The sequence below is a fragment of the Ovis canadensis genome, chromosome 23, assembly GCF_042477335.2.
Source record: "Ovis canadensis isolate MfBH-ARS-UI-01 breed Bighorn chromosome 23, ARS-UI_OviCan_v2, whole genome shotgun sequence".
In the NCBI taxonomy this organism is placed as follows: Eukaryota; Metazoa; Chordata; class Mammalia; order Artiodactyla; family Bovidae; genus Ovis; species Ovis canadensis.
The window spans coordinates 53,779,060-53,800,099 of record NC_091267.1 but is presented as its reverse complement, the minus strand read 5'-3'; the positions used below and the strand labels follow the sequence as shown (position 1 = coordinate 53,800,099).

Sequence of the window (21,040 nt, the reverse complement as noted above, 5' to 3'; positions counted from 1 at the left end):
GTGTGGTGCTTGCTGGTGGGGGATGGGGTTGTGGGGTGGGGGACTGGTTTTGGGGAAATGTGGACGGTCCTGCACCTCCCCCTGGGAGGCTTGTACTTTTTAAAATTTCAGCCACTGTTAAGATTCCGCTCATTCCAGAGCCTAGCGGGTTCACTTCCCACATGTTTGATGCCCTGTTCTGTCCTTTCCCACGTGGGGCTTGGTCATACTCAACAAGGAAGCGCAGGGCACATGGGATGAAGAACCCAAGTCTGTGTCCTCAAGCCTGTATTCTTTGTGTCACTTCTCTTGTGTTTGGAAACAGCTTTCTGGAAAAGTACATGCCTTCCTGCTTCCCCCTGAGGATCCGCCTTTTGGGGGGACCTGCCTCTTCTGCTTTTTCTTGCGACATCGGGTCACAGGAGAGTCTGGATCGCTGGCAGAGACAGCCAGCAAGCCGCTGTAACAGGGGGCACATTAGGAGTCTGCAGCGTGAGAGAGCCAAGGGAGAGGGGCTGAAAGCCAGAGAGAAAAGCCCTTGTTTACAGAAGCTACTGTGGGGCCAAGTGAACGTCATGCTGGGGAATGGAGACTTTGACAAGGGCCTTTTGAGTAATGTAAGGAATAGAATCTGAACTGAAGTTGAGAGAAGAGCCAGTGTGAGGCCAGGAACCGGAGACAGTGACCACCACTACTCTCATATACATCCCTGATTCAGTAACAGCTTTTAAAAAATAAATAAATAAGAAAAGTGATCACATTAAGTGTATGTATTCCAGGTGGAGCTAGTGGTAAAGAACCTGTCTGCCAGTGCAGAAGATGTAAGAACTGTGGGGTCGATCCCTGGGTCGGGAAGATCTGGTGGAGGAGAGCCTAGTTACCCTATTCTTACCCAGAGAACCCCTGTGGACAGAGGAGCCTGGCAGCTACGGTCCATATTGTCGCAGGGAGTTGGACATGACTAAGGGGGCTTAGCACACACCTTCTGGATAAAGAGGCCGCCCAATCGCTACTAGTACTATTGTTATTTTTCAGTTTACCATTGAAAAAATAATGGTGCTAGAACTCAGAAAATGCAGTGTTATCAACCCCAGTGAGGTCAACACCAAGATAACATGACTCAGGACTTTTGATTGGGGTGTTTACCCTGGTTATCAAGTCAATTTGTCTATTGTTGGACTCTGGTGGAAGATATGGCAAATGCTTTCGTTGTTTGTAAGCTGTCCCTCTAGGTATGTTCTGGCTTAAGGGGAGCTGTAACCTGGTGGATGCAACCTCCTCGGGGTCATTTTCTGGTGTGAGAGATGGTGACGCATTGGGCGTCTCCACAGCCAAGTGGTTTGACCAGAGGTCCATAGGTGCTCCCGAGGACAGCCCTTGATTGACGCATTCAGGAGGCACATCCAGAACCAGATATGTAATTTTAAGAGAGTTGATGAGAAATGAAAATATGGGGGGGTCCTTGTTTAAATGACGAAAAACTTCCAGACAGTTTTGACAGAGCTTTAAACCAAGGGCGACTGCATACCCATGAAGTAGCCTTTGGAACAGAAAGAGAATGCCGAAACTTAAAGCATAAACAAGTGAAATCTATGTGATAGAGCTCAGAAATGGCAGATGAAGAGGAGGAGGATTACTAAGACTGCTAAGACCTTGAAGGGTTTGTGGAAAAGTTGGTGGTCTTTGGAAGCAATGGCTGGTCAGAAAATGTTAAATTAATTGATGTTTTTAGGTATTTAAGCAAATATATAAACATTGCAGACATGATCAATGATACAAGCAAAATATAACTTCATTTTCATTCTGCAGAGTTGTTCATTTTCCCACTCAAAAGCTGCACTTGTGTTTTGATTTTAAGCTGAATTCACTGACTCAGTGGACACAAATTTGAGCAAACTCCAGGAGATAGTGAAGGACAGGGAAGCCTGGTGTGCTGCAGTCCATGGGGTTGCAAAGAGTCAGACGTGACTTAGCAACTGAACAACAAAATAAGCTAAATTCCCTCCTGTAAGAATTTGGAAGGAGGGGAAAAGGCAGTGCCTTCCCAGGGTAATAAGAATGATTTGAAATTAAAAAAATAACCACTAATGTTGAGGTGCTTTTGTGCTTTGCCTGTGTGCAATCATGATTTTGATCAAAAAAAGCTTTTTAATTGCTGCCCTTCAATTTTACTTTTGTGGCAACAAGAGAAAATCTCTTAATGAATGAATTGTAGCTATGGTCTTTTCTACTAAACTTGGGTGTTGAATAAAAACTTACGGTGTCATCAAACAAAAGCATTAAGGAACCTCTGTGGGAGGAGGAGGCAGTCCTGATAAATTGTTATTTTCTACAGACAATATTCGGGCCAAGGTCTGCATGGCTTGTTTATCTTACAGTGAGAAACTCTGCCTTTGTCAAGGACACCTCCAGCCCATCGCCATGGAAATGGACACTGGAAAACGCTTCCAAGGCCTTTTGCCCACCACCCCCTCTGGGTTCTCTGAGATTAGACTTTTTTTTCATCTCCCCATGTGAGAAAAAAAGTTAAGGGTGTTAGATGCCAAACTCCCAGGGGCCGGGATTTGACTTCTTCAAGACCCTGTGAGGTATTTCTCTCTCTCTCCCACCTATTTTTTTCCCCACTGTGCTGGAAAGGGCCTTAGAGTCTCTAAAATATTTTAATACTTTTTGTAACAGCCATCAGTGATTAAATTGTTTGTTGTTTTTCAGTCACTAAGTCTTGTCCGACTCTTTGCGACCCCGTGGACTGCAGCATGCCAGGCTTCCCTGTCCTTCACTATCTCCCAGAGTTTGCTAAAATTCATGTTCATCGAGTCGGTGATACTATCTAACCATCTTATTCTCTGCGCCCTCTTCTCCTTTTGCTTTCATCAGTCTTTCCCAGCAAAAGGGTCTTTTCCAGTGGGTCAGCTCTTCCCACGAGGTAGCCAAAGGATTGGAGCTTCAATGTCAGTCCTTCCAATGAATATTCAGGGTTGATTTCCTTTAGGATTAACTGGTTTTATCTCTTTGCTGTCCAAGGGACTGTCAGGAGTCTTCTCCAGCACTACAGTTTGAAAGCATCAATTCTTTGGCCCTCAGCCTTCTTTATGGTCCAACTCTCACATCCGTACTGACTACTGGAAAAATCATAGCTTTGACTATCTGAACCTTTGCTGGTAAAGTGATGTCTCTGCTTTTGAATACACTGTCCAGGTTTGTTGTAGCTTTTCTTCCAAGGAGCTAGCATCTTTTAATTTCCTGGCTGCAGTTACTGTCCACAGTGATTTTGGAGCCCAGGAAAATAAAATCAGTTACTGCTTCCATTTTTTCCTTTCTGTTTGCCGTGAAGTGATGGAACCAGATGCCGTGATCTTAGTTTTTTCAATGTTGAATTTTAAGCCAGCTTTTTCAAAATTCTCCTCTTTCTCCTTCATCAAGAGACTCTTTAGTTCCTCTTCACTTTCTACCATTAGAGTGTTATCATCTGTGTATCTGAGGTTATTGATATTTCTTCCAGCAGTCTCGATTCCTGCCTGTGATTCATCCAGCTCTGCATTTCACTTGATGTGCTCCGCATAGAAGTTAAATAAGCAGGGTGACAATATACAGCCTTGTCATACTCCCTTCCTAGTTTTGAACCAGTTAGCTGTCCCACACTCCGTTCTAAATGTTGCTTCTTGACACACATGCAGGTTTCTCAGGAGACAGAGTGTGAAGAAAGAAAGTTAAAAAGCAGAGTCTAGTATCTGTCATACAGAGTGAGGTCAGAGAAAAAATATTGTATGTTAACACATATATGCGGGATCTAGAAGAATGGAACTCATGGTTCTATTTGCAGGGCATGAACAGAGACACAGATATAGAGAATGGACAGGAGGGAGGGGCGGGGGGAAGAACTGGGAGAGTGGCACTGACATATTCACACCACCATGTGTCCAATGGCTAGCTAGTGGGGGGCTGCTGTCTGGCACAGGGAGCTCAGCTCGGTGCTCTGTGATGCCCTAGAGGGCTTGAGCGGGGCGGTGGGAGGGAGGCTTTAGAGGGAGGGGATATATGTGTGTATATAGCTGACTCACTTTGTCGTACAGCAGAAACCAACACGACATTGTAAAGCAGCTATACTCCAATTTAAAAATAATTAAAAAAAAAAAAACAACTGCTGGTGAGTGAGAAAGAATTTATTTCATGCTTGATGGGTTTGGCGTTATGAAGTCTTTAGCCACTGGTTAAACATAGGGTAAAAAAATGAATCCATTGTGTGTCCCGAATGAGGGCAAAAGTACGAATCATGGTAACATTAGCTAAAGTAAATAATGTCTCCCGGCAAAAGTGTACAGATGTCTCATGCATTAAGTGCACGGCCAGGTGAGGGGAAACCGGGATCCATGTGCCAGCTACAGTCCTCATTCTGCTGTCGACTTTTATGTGTAAATCAAACTTTTTTTCTTGGTGGATTCTTGATCCCAATGCCCTTTCTCACCCTTTAGTTTCCTATTTCTCCTCCTAACTTGAAGCTCATGTTAGTTGTTCTTTATTGAAATACTTCAGTAGTCTTTTGTTAGTGTATTTAGTGCTGGTTTTTTAAAAGTAATTTTTATTGGAGCATAGCTGCTTTACAGTGTTGGGTTACTTTCTGCTGTACAGCAAAGTGAATCCGCTCTAGGTATGTATGTGGTGTGCTATGCTTAGTCACTCAGTCGTGTCTGACTCTTTGCAACCCCATAGACTGTAGCCTGCCAGGCGCTTCTGTCCATGGGGATTCTCCAGCAAGAGTACTGGAGTGAATTGCCAAACCCTTCTCCAGGGGATCTTCCCAACCCAGGGATGGAACCCAGGTTTCCCCATTGGAGGCGGAGTCTTCACCAGCTGAGCTATCAGGGAAGCCCTGCTGCTGCTAAGTCACTTCAGTCGTGTCCGACTCTGTGCGACCCCATGGACGGCAGCCCACCAGGCTCCCCTGTCCCTGGGATTCTCCAGGCAAGAACACTGGAGTGGATTGCCATTTCCTTCTCCAGTGCAGGAAAGTGAAAAGTGAAAGTGAAGTCGCTCAGTCGTGTCCGACTCAGCGACCTCATGGACTGCAGCCCACCAGGTTCCTCTATCCATGGAATTTTCCAGGCAGGAGTACTGGAGTGGGGTGCCATCGCCTTCTCCGAGGGAAGCCCTGAGGTATATATATATTCCTTCTTTGCTGGATTTCCTTCCCATTTAGGTTACTACAGACCACTGAGTAGAGTTCTCTGAGCTCTGAAATACTGAAGTATTTTGGTAGTCTTTGGAAACATTCAGCAACCTGATGAATTTTTAAAAATTCTTTTTCAAACATGCTTCCTCCAGTGCAAATTTCCAGCTTTCATCCTCTCACAGATGTGCTCATAGACAGTGAGGAATAATAATTATTCTAGAACTATGGAATGAGAGCAAATGTAATAATAATTTTTAGTGACTTTTTCCCCCCAAACATGAGCTTATCTGAGAAGAAAGATTTAGTTTTAGTGAAAGGCAAATGCACCACTGCAGATTTTTGAAATTAGTCAGTTCAAGGCGTTTCTACACGATCATGCTAGCGAAGGGGTCTCTCTTTCCTTTGCTTAGGAGTGTCTGTACAATACCAACCAGAGAAGCAGCCATCTGCCAATATAGGAGACACGGGTTCCATCTCTGGGTCAGGAAGATCCCCTGAAGGAGGAAATGGCAACCCTCTCCAGTATTCTTCCCTGGGAAAATCCACAGAGGAGGCTGGCAGGCTTCAGCCCAAGGGGTCACAAAGAGTCAGATATGACTGAGCAATTGAGCCTGCATGCAGGTGCTCTAAAACCTGTGAAGTGCAAGAACAACCTGTTGTTGGTTCCTACAATTAAGATATTATTCACCGAAATTATGTTGATATTCACACAGCTTAAACTTCTTTTTCTCAGTGACTCAGAGTGTAGGCTTCTGAGTGGAGAAGCAGGTGCCCTACTGACCCCCCTGCTCCCTCCATAACTCAAGGCTCTTGCAGGTCAGGGTCGGGGGAGACCAAGCAGGAAGTGGGCAGTTCTCTTGATGTCCCGAAGCTGAGGGGGGAGGAGAAAAAGAGAAAGTGAGAACATTTTTAGAGTTAGCTGGTAAAGGATTTGTTGACAGAGAAATGCATTGTTAACTAAGTTCCTATGACCTTTTTTCTTCTCCTCGCTTGGCTGGTCTGTGGGAAGGGAATGGACAGGGTTGATTGTGCTGCAAATCTAAATGCACAGACATGACCCAGAGCCCAGAAAACTCCGTTGCAGCTCTTCAGATGTGACTCCACAGTCACAAACTTATTGTATTTTAAATTGTCAGTTCATGATATACATTCAAACCAGATTACTAGAATATTGTGGTCATAAGCGAAGGAGAAAATTAGTATTTACCTCAGTACCAAAACCAATAAGTATCAGCTTCTCCCCCCATGTAAGTAGCATTTCCAAGAATTACGTGTCACTTTAAGAATTAGATCATTTTATTGCATAAAATATGTGTCTTAACTACTGGTTGATAAAAAGAATAAATTGAGGAACTGCATAATTAAACATAAAAGTACATCTGTTTTATTCCTTAAGCCTTTTTAATTAACATATCCCAAAAGCATGTGATAAAAATGACCAACTTTAAGTAAAAAATGAAAAATCATGTTTTATACCTAGTATACTGTGTATGTCTGTTATGTTTCAAATTTAAGAGTAATATTCTAGAATACAATATTCCATGACTATTTTCTGTTGAGAAACTTTGATTTGATTAATTTGGTTAGGGTCATTCTCCTAGGATAGAACTGCTAATTTGTTGTTTTTTAGTAGCTCAGTTGTGTCCAACTCTTTGCAACCCCATGAACTGTAGCCTGCCAGGCTTTTCGGTCCATGGGATTTTCCAGGCAAGAATGCTGGAGAGGGTTGCCATTTCCTCCTCCAGGAAATCTTCCCAGATCAGAGATTGAACCCATGTCTCCTGCATTGGCAGGTGGATTCTTTACCACTGAGCCACCAGGGCAGCCCAGAGAACTACTAGGGTAGCTCTGTTTTATGTGGAAAGTCTTTGGAAGACTACCTAGTAAGTTATTATTATTATTTTCTTATTAATACATGCATGGTGAGGATTTTTTCTTTTTTTAAATGTACTTGGGCTTCCCAGGTGGCACTAGTGGTAGAGAACCCTTTTCCCTTTGGTGACCATAAATTGGCCATCTTCTGTGGCTCAGATGGTAAAGAATCCACCTGCCAAAATGCAGGAGACCCAGGTTCAATCCCTGGTTTGGTAAGATCCCCTGGAGAAGAGAATGGCAACCCACTCCAGTATTCTTGCCTGAAGAATGCTATGGACAGAGGAGGCTGGTAGGGCTCCTACATAGACTGTAGGCTACGATCCATGGGGTTGCAAAGAGTCAGACATGACTGAGTGACTAACACTTCTGCTTCACCAGCAGAGTGAGATGCAGTGATATGACCTGTGGTTTCAAGTGGCTGAGCTGATCTGGTGACTTTGACTTTCAGGCCTGTTCCCTGCCATCCTCAACCTTGCCAGCAATGCACACATCAGCACCAATGCGACCTGCGGGGAGAAGGGGCCAGAGACGTACTGCAAGCTGGTGGAGCATGTGCCTGGGCGGGCCATGCGCAATGCCCAGTGCCGGGTCTGTGATAGCAGCAGTGCCAACCCCAAAGGCAAGTGGGGCCCCCTTAGGAACGCACCCCTTCCTAAACGGTCACTGGAGACGTCTATTAGGAAGCCACGGGCCTGCGTTCTCCTTACTGCTGTTCATTTCCACTATATTACAGTTTAGGAGTTAGCAACCTTAAACCACAATCTGAGAGCGTAGCAGGTTTTTTGTTTTCCTTCAACAGAGCGGCATCCGATATCCAACGCCATTGACGGCACCAATAACTGGTGGCAGAGTCCTAGTATTCAGAACGGGAGAGAGTACCACTGGGTCACGATCACGCTGGACCTGAGGCAGGTGGGTGAGGCTGGAGGCCCTGCAGGACGCGGTGGGTGGCTGCGTTGTAATCTCGCATTATTGTTGTTTAGTCGCTAAGTCATGTCTGACTGTTTGTGACCCCATGGACCACAGCACACTAGACTTACCTGACCTTCACCATCTCTTGAAGTTTGCTCAGACTCATGTCCATTGAGTCAGTGATGCCATTCAACCATCTCATCCTCTGTCTCCTTCTTCTCCTCCTGCCCTCAGTCTTTTCCAGCATCAGGGTCTTTTGTAATGAATTGGCGCCTTGCATCAGGTGGTCAAAATATTGGAGCTTCAGCTTCAGTATCAGTCCTTCCAATGAATATTCAGGGGTGATTTCCCTTAGGATTGACTGGTTTCATCTCCTTGCTGTCCAAATGACTCTCAAGAGTCTTTTCTAGCACTACAGTTTGAAAGCATCAATTCTTCAGTGCTCAGCCTTCTTTATGGTCCAAGACTCACATCCATTCATGACTACTGGAAAAATCATAGCTTTGATTATCTGGACCTTTGTCAGCAAAGTGATGTCTCTGCTTTTTAATCCACTGGGTTTGTCATAGCTTTTCTTCCAAGGAGCAAGCGTCTCTTAAATGCTCTTTATACACAAGGAAAGTCCACTTGTTCCTAACATGTCTACATCCTGGTCTCACTGTTTTTCCACCTGGTGGATTTGAGTGAAGCACAGAGTTTGTCGTTGGTACTGGTTCTGGTCACATTTATCATGTCCAGGTATCCTTGGGGTGATGAATGGAATTGTTCCCATGTGGTTTGATGTTCTTAGACACTGTGTCAGGAGGCTGATCATCCATCCACCCGTGATGCCTTGACAAGTGGTACCCAGTGTCCACACACACACAGCTGGTAGGGGCACAAAACACATGCATTTGCTGCCTTTCAAGCTTATTATCTTACTATTTTCACCATGCAGCTCTAGTAAAGGGTGCTGTGTAGAAAATAAGGCTTGGAAACAGAAGGAGATAGCATTAAACCTCTGGACTCTTTGATGCTGTGTATGAGAGGTGTGAGCACACTAGTGCTCAGTGAGGAAGCCTTCAGCACCAGCTAAGAAAGGTAGGGTTTAATTGGCTTAGATCACATGTGTAGCTCCCTAGCTTTGCTCAAGACCACTCAGGACAATGGGGTGAAATACAATATGAGCGTTGGTTGCCCCAAATATTTCTAGGGAAAGGAAGGAAAAGGGAAGAAATCTGAGTGAAAGGGATGAAAAAAAAAGGTGGCAGCTTTTATCAAATTTCTATTTCAGTTCTCCAGAAAAGTCATAACATAGCCTTCTTATTTATTTCTATTCTGTTCCTCTTGGTCAGAACTCATCGGTATCATGGGAAATATGCAATGAAAGAGACAACTCATTCAAAAGGTGTACAGTATGAATTTTGGAGATTTCATGATGAAGAATCATAATTTTTTGAATGAAAATGAAACATGAAAGTGTTAGTCACTCTGTCGTGTCCACCTCTTTGTAACCTCATGGACTGCAGCCCAAAGACTCCTCTGTCCATGGAATTCTCCAGCCAAGAATACTGGAGTGGGTAGCTATTCCCTTCTCCAGGAGATCTTCCCGACTCAGGGATCGAACCTATATCTCCTGTATTGCAGGAGATTCTTTACCATCTGAGCCACCAGGGAAATCACAAAATACGCAGAATTTTAAGTAAAAGCAAGACAATACTGTGTATGTTCACATATAAGGAACTTTTGAGCTCTAATCATAATGGTAAATGAGGTAGTAAGATGTAAAGCTGAGGAGACATTTTCCAAGTTCAGGTTCGTAGAATCATGTAACTAAAATAATACATCTGGGCGTTTTCAGCCACAAATCCTGAATTAATGTGACATGCCTTTGCCTTTTCAAATCCACCTAAAGGAAAAGAGCAAAAATCCCCTTTTTGCCTTGGCTTTTTTTTGTCTTTGTTTCAGTGGTAAGGATGCTTCTGCAGGAAATGTTGGTTTTCTCATCATCTTCTCAATGTATTTTCCTTCTTTGAGGGAAAAAAGTACAACATTTTCATTATTAGGAATGTGATACTATGTGAGTTTGGCCAAATTAACAGCTGGACATTTTACAGAGAAACTTCAAACCCCAAGTTCGACTGCTATTTATCTTGCAATTTGTCGATCTTGGCTTCTGCTAACGAGAGCTTTTGCCATAAGTTGGACTGAATCAGCTTGAGGAATTCAGGGGCCTCAGTTTTAGGTCTTTAAGTCTTATTCACACCGAGTCATGGACAGAGTTATACAGGCTTCTAGGGCTTCCCAGGTGGCATTAGTGGTAAAGAACCTGCCTGCCAGTCGATCCCTGAGTCGGGAATATCCCCTGGAGTAGGAAATGGCAACCCATTCCAGTATTGTTGCCTGGAGAATTCCATGGAGAGAGGAGCCTGGTGGGCTATGGTGCATGGAGTCGTACATGACTGAAGCGACTTAGCACAGCACAGCAGGTAAATTCTAGTGTTTTTAGATAAGCTTCTAAATTAAGATAATTTTAAATAACAAAACACTCAGAATTTTCTTCATCTTTTGCAGAATATAAAATTTCTACTGTGCTTTAAGTTTTTTAAAAAAAAGTTCAGATGGTTCTATCTGAGCAAACCTTTCTCAGATATATTTATCTATTATTTTTATTGTGAAATATTTTGAATATGTAACAAATGTATTATTGTGACACACATATAACCACCCCCAAGATTCAGGGATTTTTAAACATTTTGCCACATTGGGAACACTTTCCAAGTGAATTGCAGTCATGGTGCCATTGGACCAATGCAAGGTTTTTTGTATCTTCAGAAAATAGGACATTTGTTACAAATAGGCACTGTGCCATTAGCTAACAAAGCTGACAGCAATGTCCTAGTAACTAACTATTTCTTCACTGAGATCCAGTTGTCCCAATTTAATCACTGATGTATTTTATAGGTTTTGTTTTGTTTTTCAAACCAGGATCAAAAAGGAACCCACATTGCATTTGATTACTATGCTTCTTAAACTTCTAACCTAAATTGTTCTCCCTTTCAGGGGCGGGGGGGCTTCCCAGGTGTTACTAGTGGTAAAGAACTTACCTGTCAATGCAGGAGACACAGGGGATGCGGTTTCAGTCCCTGGGTAAGTAAGATCCTCTGAAGGAGGGCATAGCAACCCACTCCAGTATTCTTGCCTAGAGAATCCCATGGACAGAAGAGCCTGACAGACTACCATCCATGGAGTTGCAAAGACTCGGATATGACTGAAGCAACTTAGCATGCACACACTGTTTTTAAAAAGTGATATTCAGTTTTTGAAAACACAAGGCTTTTTGTCTTGTAGAATATCCCACATTCTGGACTTGTCAAGTGGTTTCATTGTGATTTTAATATGTTCCTTTATGTCCTTTATTTCTCATGAACTAAACTCAGCTATAAGGCTTGATTACATTCTGGTGAAGTATTTTTGGCCAGAACCCATGCATGGCAATCTTGGCTGCTCTGCTGCACCCAGGGCTGGTTGTCTCATGAGAAACAAGGCTATCTTTGGGTCCCACTTAGGTACTGGCATCTGGACCACTCCCTTGTCATGCTGTTTCCTTTTTTTCCCATCTCTTATCCTTGTTTACTGGGTCTCATTGACACGCAACTTTCAGAACGTGAAAGTGGTTACAGCTTCTGATGACTTTTCCATTGTCAAAGTCTGTATGTTTCTCTGTCAGGCCAGCTATTCACCAGCTGCTAGTTAATTTCTAGATTATACACCCCATGAAGGCAGGGACCACAGCTGTCTGCTTCCTCTTTTCTTCCTCCTCTTTCTCTCCCTTCCTTGTTAACATTTATAGAGGCTTGTCTTGCATGCCCAGACATCAGCAGAGTTGAGGCAGTGAGTGTGGAATCACTGTGAACCAGTGCTTTATTTTTGCATTCCTTTTTTGGGTTCACAACTGGATTAAAAGATAACCAGCCATCAGCTATAACCTATCAACTGCTTTGTTTCCCTTCGGTAAAAATGTAAGCTCTGAAGTACAGGTTTTAAAGTAAAATTGCTGCTGATGCTGCTAAGTCGCTTCAGTCATGTCCGACTCTGTGTGACCCCAGAGACGGCAGCCCACCAGGTTCCCCTGTCCCTGGGATTCTCCAGGCAAGAACACTGGAGTGGGGTGCCATTTCCTTCTCCAGTGCATGAAAGTGAAAAGTGAAAGTGAAGTCGCTCAGTCGTGTCCGGCTCTTAGCGACCCCATGGACTGCAGCCCATCAAGCTCCTCCGTCCATGGGATTTTCCAGGCAAGAGTACTGGAGTGGGGTGCCATTGCCTTCTTCGAAAGTCAAATTAGGCAGACCTTAATGTTATCAAGAATCATAGCAACTTCATGTTGTAAATGTGTTCATGCAACTTAAATATGTCAGCGCTAAGGTTTTATGACCAAATCAGTCAGCTTCATTCTGTTGGCAAGTGCCAAAGACATTGATCCTGTTTGCGACTTTCTAGTTGATGACAGCTGTAGAAATTATGGCATTTTTAGCTTCGGTATACAATGTTTGGTTACCTGAAAGATAAACTGAATAAAAGATAGAAAGTGGTGTTATCAGAAAGTCCATAAATGTTGTTTGGTTTCCAGTAAGATTTAACTGTGGAGTGTTTGCCTTAGTAACATATTATAGGAGGAATGATTCAATTTATCTTTTTACTTCTTTAAAATAATGCCTGTGATTCATTTCTTTCATCGATTCACTGTATGTTAGAATTTACACTGTTAGATACTTAGCAATGTCTTACTTAAAAAGAAAACAATCTGTAGGAATTGTTTTAAGAAAGAACTGATGAGTCACTTAACAAATGTAAAAGTAACATATACATGGAAGGTGTCCTGGAGAAGGAAATGGCAACCCACTCCAGTATTCTTGCCTAGACAATCCCACGGACAGAGGGGCCTGGCAGGCTACAGTCCATGGTGTCGGAAGAGTCGGACGTGACTGAACGACTAAACCACCACCACATGGATAGTGTCCAGTCATAAACTATTGCTCACTGTCCAGTGACTTCAGAATATGTTCGATGGTGTTTTACCACTGACGCAAGCCAGGGATTCTTTGTGATAACTTAAAAATTTAGATATCATTCTGAGAGAGGGAGTATGCACATTTGATAGATCTTGAATTTTATGACTGTCAGCATTCTTTTAGTTGTTAATCATATGAAACTGTATATATTCTATTAAATATATTTAAATGTATTCCTCTGGTAGTATTTTTCAATTGAATAACTCAAGGATTTCCAGTTTGAGATACTCTATGTTAGGATGCTGGGCCAATGAAAAAGATGCTCAACATCTTTTGACACTGTGGAAATGAAAATCCACAATGAGATACCACTTCATACCCACCAACATGGCTGTTATCAAAAAAAAAAAAAACAACAGAAAATAAAGGTTGGTGAGGGTATGGAGAAGTTAGAACTCTTGTGCAGGGCTGGTTGGTGCAGTGCTATGGAAAACGGTATGGTGGCTTCCTTAAACACAGCATTTCCATATGATCCAGCAATTCCACTTCTAGATATATCCTCAGAGGAATTGAAAATAGGAATTCAAATGAGATTATATTCGAACACCCAAGTGTTATTGCAGCCTATTCAAAACAGCTGGAAGGTAGAAGGAACCAGGGGTCTATCAACAATGAAGGGATGAACAAAGTGCGGTCTCTACGTAGAATGGATCCTTTTGCCTTAAAAAGGGAACAGTTGTGATATATATGCTTCATCATGGGTGAGCCTTGAAAACATGCTAAGTGAAATTAGCACTTTTATTACCTATTCCCCTGGGCCAGGGGTCCTGCAGCCCCCTCATCCTGCACTGGCTCGTGGAACCCTCATAATCACACAATGAGTCTGGTTCCCCATTCGCTCCTTTTGACAAATGATGGAACTGAGGCTTAGTTGAAGTAATTCAAGGGTAGAGCTCATGACTGTCTGCATTCTTGGACAGTATCGACCCTCTGGCTGGCTAAGGTTTGTGACAAATATGTTTGTGTCCTGATGTTTTATTTAACTTTATAGCATGATCATTTCCCAGTATAACTGAAATCATTATGAATCATTTTAAAGCTCCCCTAACATCCTGTCCTAGGGCTTACCCATCATTTGCACAACAGTTTACGCCTGACATTTTGGTTGCTTCTCTGTTATGGGTGATAACTTGAGGTTTCAGTGAAAAAGGAGTACATGCCAGTGAAGGAGTGCAGTGTGGCCAGATCATTTCCAAGGCTCAGAATGCACGTTTCTAGTTAGTGTTGAGTATTTCTTTTAAAAGAAGTATTCACTGCCTGTTGCGTAGAGGGATCTATACATGTATATATTTACAGTTATATGTAAGGAATCTATACATAGTGTATAGATTATACAGCACATGTAGTACATAATCTGTATATAAGATTTATAATTTAGTATTTTAGAATTCAGAATAGTATAGGGATTAGTAAAGTGTATATAGAGTATACATAGTATATTATCTATGTACCGTATAGAATCTATTAGTGTTGTTGTTATTCAGTCCCTAAGTCGTGTCTGACTCTTTGTGACCCCGTGGACTGCAGCACGTGAGGCTTCCCTGTCCTTCACTATTTCCTGGAGTTTGCCCAAGTTCATATCCATTGAGCTGGTGATGCCATCCGACCATCTCGGTCCTCTGCCACCCTTTTCTTCTTTTGCCTTCAATCTTTTTGCCTTCAGTCTATTAATACATATACATGAATGCTCAACTATGTATTGTACACTCAATATACTATGTGTGTATATATACGTGTGTGTATATTGTTGCTGTTGTTCAGTTGCTAAGTCGCGTCTGACTCTTTGTGACCCCGTGGACTGCCACACGGGAGGCTTCCTTGTCCTTCACTATCTCCCAGAGTTTGCTCAAACTCATGTGCATAGAGTACGAGATGCCATCCAACCATCTCATACACACAGACACACACACGCACATACATCTATCCACACAGGTATAGTTTGTAGACTCTACAGCATTTTTGCTTGTCCTTATTACTTCATCTCTCATAGTCCTGGAGAGGAGATGGCTCTTACTTGGAGATTAGGAGGTAGCAGTGCAGAGTGTGGTCCACAGGCTTGCCCAGAATCCCATGGCTGTACAGCTGCCCCTGGGGCTGGACACTGTGACTTCCATCTCCTTCCACACCGTCCAGGTAGTCTCCCCTCCTTTGTTCTGGTCTCCCACGATTGTTCCCTCTCTGTTATGATTTCACGGGGAGACTGGCAGGCACTCTGACAACTTCCTCCTGCCTTGGGAGTGTCTGGATTCTTCCTAAACCCCTCCTGTCTTTGCCACCCAGCAGGGTCCTATCCCCTGGGAAATGGGGCAGAGTATCAACGCTCCTTGCATGGTAAATCTGGGTGTCCCCTAACGTGTTTTTTGGTCAAGAAGCAGGAAAATGCATCAGTGTTTAGTAACCTCCTTTGAAAATGTTTCAACCTGGGCAAAATTTTCCCTGGGAGTGGCCCGATTTGTGAGTAAAAATGTGTAATGTCCCTTTAGAAGACAAAGTATGTTTTGTAAAAAAGAGGAAACATTTTCTATGGCATTAAAGATAAAGGCTGCTTTTTGAAGCAGTGCTTTATACTCTGTGTAGGTTTAATTAGGAAGTAGCACTTTGTCGTGGGAACATAATCACAGAAGGGCCTTTGTTTTACGCAAACCTTTAGACAAGAGCTGCTTGTGTGCTGGGTTTTATAAAACCTCATTAATTTGGATGTCTGCTGTTGTTTTTTTTTCCCCAAAAATTTCTGAAAAATTGGCCAGAGCTGGATTGAGGTCTATCATTGTATCATCCAAATGTAAAGTGTTTGCTAAGCACATTGACAGGTAAACAAGAAAAGAACAGGCAAATTTCACATTCTTAAGGCAGAAAATCTTGAAAGACTTTTAGAACAAGAGTTGCATGTAAATTAGAGCTTCTCATTACGAATGAGTCTTGGGTGTCTGTTAAAACAGGTCAGGCAGAAATTATTCCTGGAGATCCTGGTCGAAATGACCAATGGCTGTGTATTTGCATCTATTCAAAATGATTTTATTTCAATTTTATTTCAATTTCAGTAACTTCACATGGGTCTCAACTGATTTCAAATACTAAGTTTTTCTTGAGTTTGTTTGGCAAAATGAATAGGTTGGAAGAAACCAAGTCCCTCATTATGAGTTGGAAGTAAGCCACGAGAAATCCTTGCCCTTCAGACGTTTTTATCTCTTTCGTTTCAGAGATATGTCTGTCTTTTGTTTTCACATTTTTATTGTCTCGTTTTGTTTTCTGCTTTGCAGTGCCTCTTCCAGTTATCTACTGTTGCATAAGAGAACACTGCAAAACGTTATGGCTTGAAGCAACATTCATTTTATGTCTTTCTGGGATTGTTTCTGGGGGTCAAGGTTTCAGGAAGACTGAGTGGGTGTGTCTCAGGCTGCAGTGCATTGCCAGGGGAGCAGCTGGGGCAGGTGGTCTGGAGGAGGGGCCCCTGGGCAGTTGGGGGTAGGGTCTGGGCAGCTAAGGGAGGGGTGCTAGGGTAGTTGGATAGGGGTCTGGGCTTCTGGAGCAGGGCCCCTGGGGCAGTTGAGGGGGGTGTCTGGGGAGCTAGGGAGGTGGCACTGGGGTAGCGGGGGGAGGGCTGGCCAAGGCTCTCCCCTCATGTGGTCTCAGGGCTCCTCCTTGTGAACTCTCCTTGTGGGCTAGGGGCTTCCTCACAGCACGGCGGCCCAAGGCAGGCTGCAACCGGGCAGTTCAGGGCTCCAGCACAGGTGTTCCAGAGAAAGCGACAGAGGTTGCATCCCTTTAGGGCCTGGCCTCAGTGCCACTCAGCATCTCCTTCTTTGCTCTGTGGACCTCCCAGTCCCTGAAGTTGGCTGAGATTCAAGTGGAGGAAACACAGGGCAACCCCCGCCTTTCACAGGAAGAGGGTAACCACTCTGAGACATCTCTGAACCCCCACTGCCTCACACTTCTGAAAAGAGCCTTCTCCCTGCTGATCTCCCATAGCTTACCTTTTAGGGGCTGTGCCTTTGTATTTAGGCGACATAAAGAGCTGTAGGACCAAGTGGAAATACAGAAATCACACCTTAAATTGTTCAATGTTAATGATAAGTGAGCTGAATTTGTTGTTGTTCAGTTGCTAAGTTGAGTTTGATTCTTTGTGATTCCATGGACTGCAGTACCTCAGGCTCCTCTGTCCTCCAGTATCTGAGTTTATTCAAACTCATGTCCATTGGGTTAGTGGTGCCATCCAACCATCTCATGCTCTGCTGCCATCTTCTTTTGCCTTCAGTCTTTTCCAGCATCAGGGTATTTTCCAGTGAGTCAGCTCTTTGCATCAGGTGGCCAAAGCATTGGAGCTTCAGTTTCAGCATCAGTCCTTCCAATGAATATTCAGGGTTGATTTCCTTTATGATTGACTGGTTGGATCTCCTTGCAGTCCAAGGGACTCTCAAGAGTCTTCTCCAACACCACAGTTCAAAAGCATCAATTCTTCGGTGCTCAAAAGCTTTCTTTATGGTCCAACTCTCACATCTGCACGTGGCTGCTGGAAAAACCATAGCTTTGGCTATCCGGACCATTGTCGACAAAGTGATGTCTCTGCTTTTTAATACATGAAGATAATTGAGGGCATATGTGGAGTTTCCTTTCCTGACAAGATTTATTTTTAAGCTTTATCCAATGTGTGTCATCCATGGTAGTTTGCCAAATAGTCAAGCGTAACCATTTTTCCAGTTAGCACAACTTAGTTTACCAAAGCTCCCTGCTTTTTCTTTTCCTGATTTAAATGGCAGAGTGTTGGCTGTACTGTTAGTCTTGCTTGCTCTACGGGGCTTCTTAGATCAGCCTTGGGAGGATTTTGGAAAGTGAGTGAAGAGAATTTTGCAGGACTCTGTCAAAATATACTTTCCTATCTCCAACTGTTTTGGCTTCAAAATAAAGCTTTTTGTATATTTATGGAAAGAAAGAGAGGTCTGTTCTGGAATTATTTCTTCCTATTATAGTAAAGCTAAAACAAAAAAGATGTTTTAATTTCTGAAGAAATTTTTCTTTGAAAAATACATTTTGGAATCCATTCTTGTGTTTGTTTTTAACTTTTTTCCCCCCTGCTTTTTACTTAGCAATGTATTCAAATGGTAACATCTAACATCTTCATCTTTAAAAGGAAAGCTGTAGCAACGTAAAAAAAAAAAAAAGTAGCTCATGAATACCTCTGCTGTATTTCAAAATATCTCACATGCTTTTAATGCCTTCAATGGACCTCTCTATGCAGAACTTCCTTTATTCTGATATAGAAGCAGAAAATATTTAACGTAGAAAAAACTTAAACAAAAATCACTTGTGATGCTAACAGCCAGGAATTATCTTCTGATCCATTCCATCATATCTGAGAACACTGTCTATGTTTAATAATTCATGACATCTGCTTCTGAAGGGCTGACATCTCAGAATTCCATGATGAATCCTGGGATTCAATGGCCACATCCTGGGAAAGTAATCAACAAACAATTGGTTCCATATAAATGTAGATATGGTCACTGTATCTTAAATTGTCATTTAAGGTTGATCTTGGCCTTCAGGGGCTTCTGGGCTAGCAGGGGAGAGAGGCAAGAAGGCAGATGAGTGGTGTGGGGGATGTGAGGGTTGAGCAGGCTCAGGACACAGGTAGGAAGAGCAGCTGAGGGCATCAGAAAGTGAAGGTATTAGTTCAGTCAGTCCTTTCCGACTCTTTGCGACCCCACGGACTGTGGCCCACCAGGCTCTTCTGTCCATGGGATTCTCCGGGCAAGAATACTGGACTGGGTTGCCATTTCCTCCTCCAGAGGATCTTCCTGACCCAGGAATCGAACCCTGGTTTCCCACATTGTAGGCAGATTCTTTACCACCTGAGCCACTTGGGAAGCTTGCGGGCATCAGAGAAACAACCCAAATGCAGGACTGGGTGAGGGAAGGGTGCCCAGGAGACAGCGACACAGGAAAGGCCTGTTTATGGCACTAAAATAGTCCATCCAGTGTGATCATAATGGATATCTTTCATTTTTCTTTTTACTGAGATATACAGTTTTACATATGGGCTTCCCTGGTAGCTCAGACGGTAAAGAATCCACCTGCAATCTGGGAGACCCAGCTTCGATCCCTGGGTCAGGGAGATCCCCTGTAGAAGGAAATGGCAATCTAGTCCAGTATTCTTGCCTGGAGAATTCCATGGACACACAGTTTACATACAGTGAGGTGCACATTCAAAAATACTGCTCAGTTTATACACTCACTAACAGTGAATGAAAGGTGTGTCTCATAACCCCTTAGTAGTGTGGACGCTAACATTTTCTTTTTTTGTTCTTTGTTTATTAAATAGCAAGGAATTTTCATTCATTCGGATATAATGTATATTCATTAATTTACATTTTTTTTTACTTTATTGAACACATATTTGGGAGCACTGAGCTGAATTCAGATGCTTAACAGTTTGTCTGATACTGTTGATCACCTTCACAGGTGTAAATTGTGCCATGTTTATTCATCTCTGCCCAGGCAAATGTTCTGTCAAATGATGGTGACAGTTTTAGATCTTTGAATATGGTTTTAAGAGGCAGGAAAGAATTTTCAAGTCATAACAAAAGAGAACAAAGTTGAATCGACTCTGAATACCGTCCTTTTGAGAGGTGCCAGTTGTCAGGAGAATAGCTATGGTACTTAGGGAAGTACGGAAAAGTAAAGTCAAAAGTCTGATAGTGATACCTGATATCCGTACTTTGCATTTTATAAAATGTTTCCTATTTATTATTTCACACCTATGATGTGAGAAATCTAAAGAACATGTAGATTCATAGTTATATTACTCATTGTGAATAATGCATTGTGGTGTAGAGAATACAATTGGATTGATCATTTTAAGCCTGAATCCTGGAAAACATTATATTAAAAAAAATTTTTTTTGTTTTATATTGGAGTATAGCTGATTAACAATGTTGTAATAATTCCACCTCATGCGAAGAGTTGACTCATTGGAAAAGACTCTGATGCTGGGAGGGATTGGGGGCAGGAGGAGAAGGGGACGACAGAGGATGAGATGGCTGGATGGCATCACTGACTCGATGGACGTGAATCTGAGTGAACTCTGGGAGTTGGTGATGGACAGGGAGGCCTGGCGTGCTGCAATTCATGGGGTCGCAAAGAGTCGGACAGGACTGAGCTACTGAACTGAGCTGAACTGAATAATTTCAGGTGCGCAGCAGAGCAACTCAGCCATATATGTATACACATGCATCCATTCTCCCCCGAACTCCCCTCCGATCCAGATTGCCACATAATATTGAGCAGAGTTCTCTGTGCTCTACAGTAAGTCCTTGTTGGTTATTCATTTTAAATACCGCAATATGTGCATGTCCCTCCAAACTCCCTAACTCTCCCTTCCCTACATCCTTCCCTCTGGCAACGAAAAGCTTGGTCTCTAAGTCTGTGACTTTCTTTCTCTGGATTGTAAGAAATTTAAATCTATTAATCACCAATCAGAGTTCCTTGGACAGCAAGGAGATCAAAGCAGTTAATCCTAAAGGAAATCAACCCTGAATATTCATTGGAAGTAATGATGCTGAAGCTGAAGCTCCAAGACTTTGGCCACCTGATGCAAAGAGACAACTCATTGGAAAAGACTCTGATGCTGAGAAAGATTGACGGCAGGAGGAGAAGGGGTCGACGGAGGATGAGATGGTTGGATGGCATCACCAACGTGATGGATATGAGTTTGAGCAAACTCCGGGAGATGAAGGACAAGAAAGTCTGGCATGCTATAGTCCATGGAGTCGCAAGGAGTCGGACACGACATAGCGACCGAACAGCAATAAATCACAAAGCGTTACCTTTTTTAGTGCATGGGTGGGGATTAATTCTGGAAGTCGGACTCTGCAAGCATTGGTCTTAGTGAGATGATGACGCTGCTGAAGTCGTGACAGAGATGGAAACTCTTAGGGACTGAGGCAGCTGCATGCTTGTGCCAAGGCATTCAGACCTTTGCTCCTTTGAAATCTGTGCTCAGGTTCGTGGAGTCACTGGCTTGCCCTGGCCTGGTGGCCCCCATGCCCCATAAGGT

The 21,040-nt window shown here is 43.1% G+C and overlaps 1 protein-coding gene across 1 annotated transcript in view; it reads left to right on the top strand.

The window, feature by feature from the left end:
- Positions 1–21,040, top strand: part of LAMA1 (laminin subunit alpha 1) — a 124,017-nt gene that overhangs the window by 10,895 nt on the left and 92,082 nt on the right. Inside the window, exons 2-3 of the mRNA XM_069568622.1 lie at positions 7,473–7,643; positions 7,824–7,936. Coding sequence (XP_069424723.1) covers positions 7,473–7,643; positions 7,824–7,936 — 284 coding nt within the window. The remainder of the gene's footprint in view (positions 1–7,472; positions 7,644–7,823; positions 7,937–21,040) is intronic.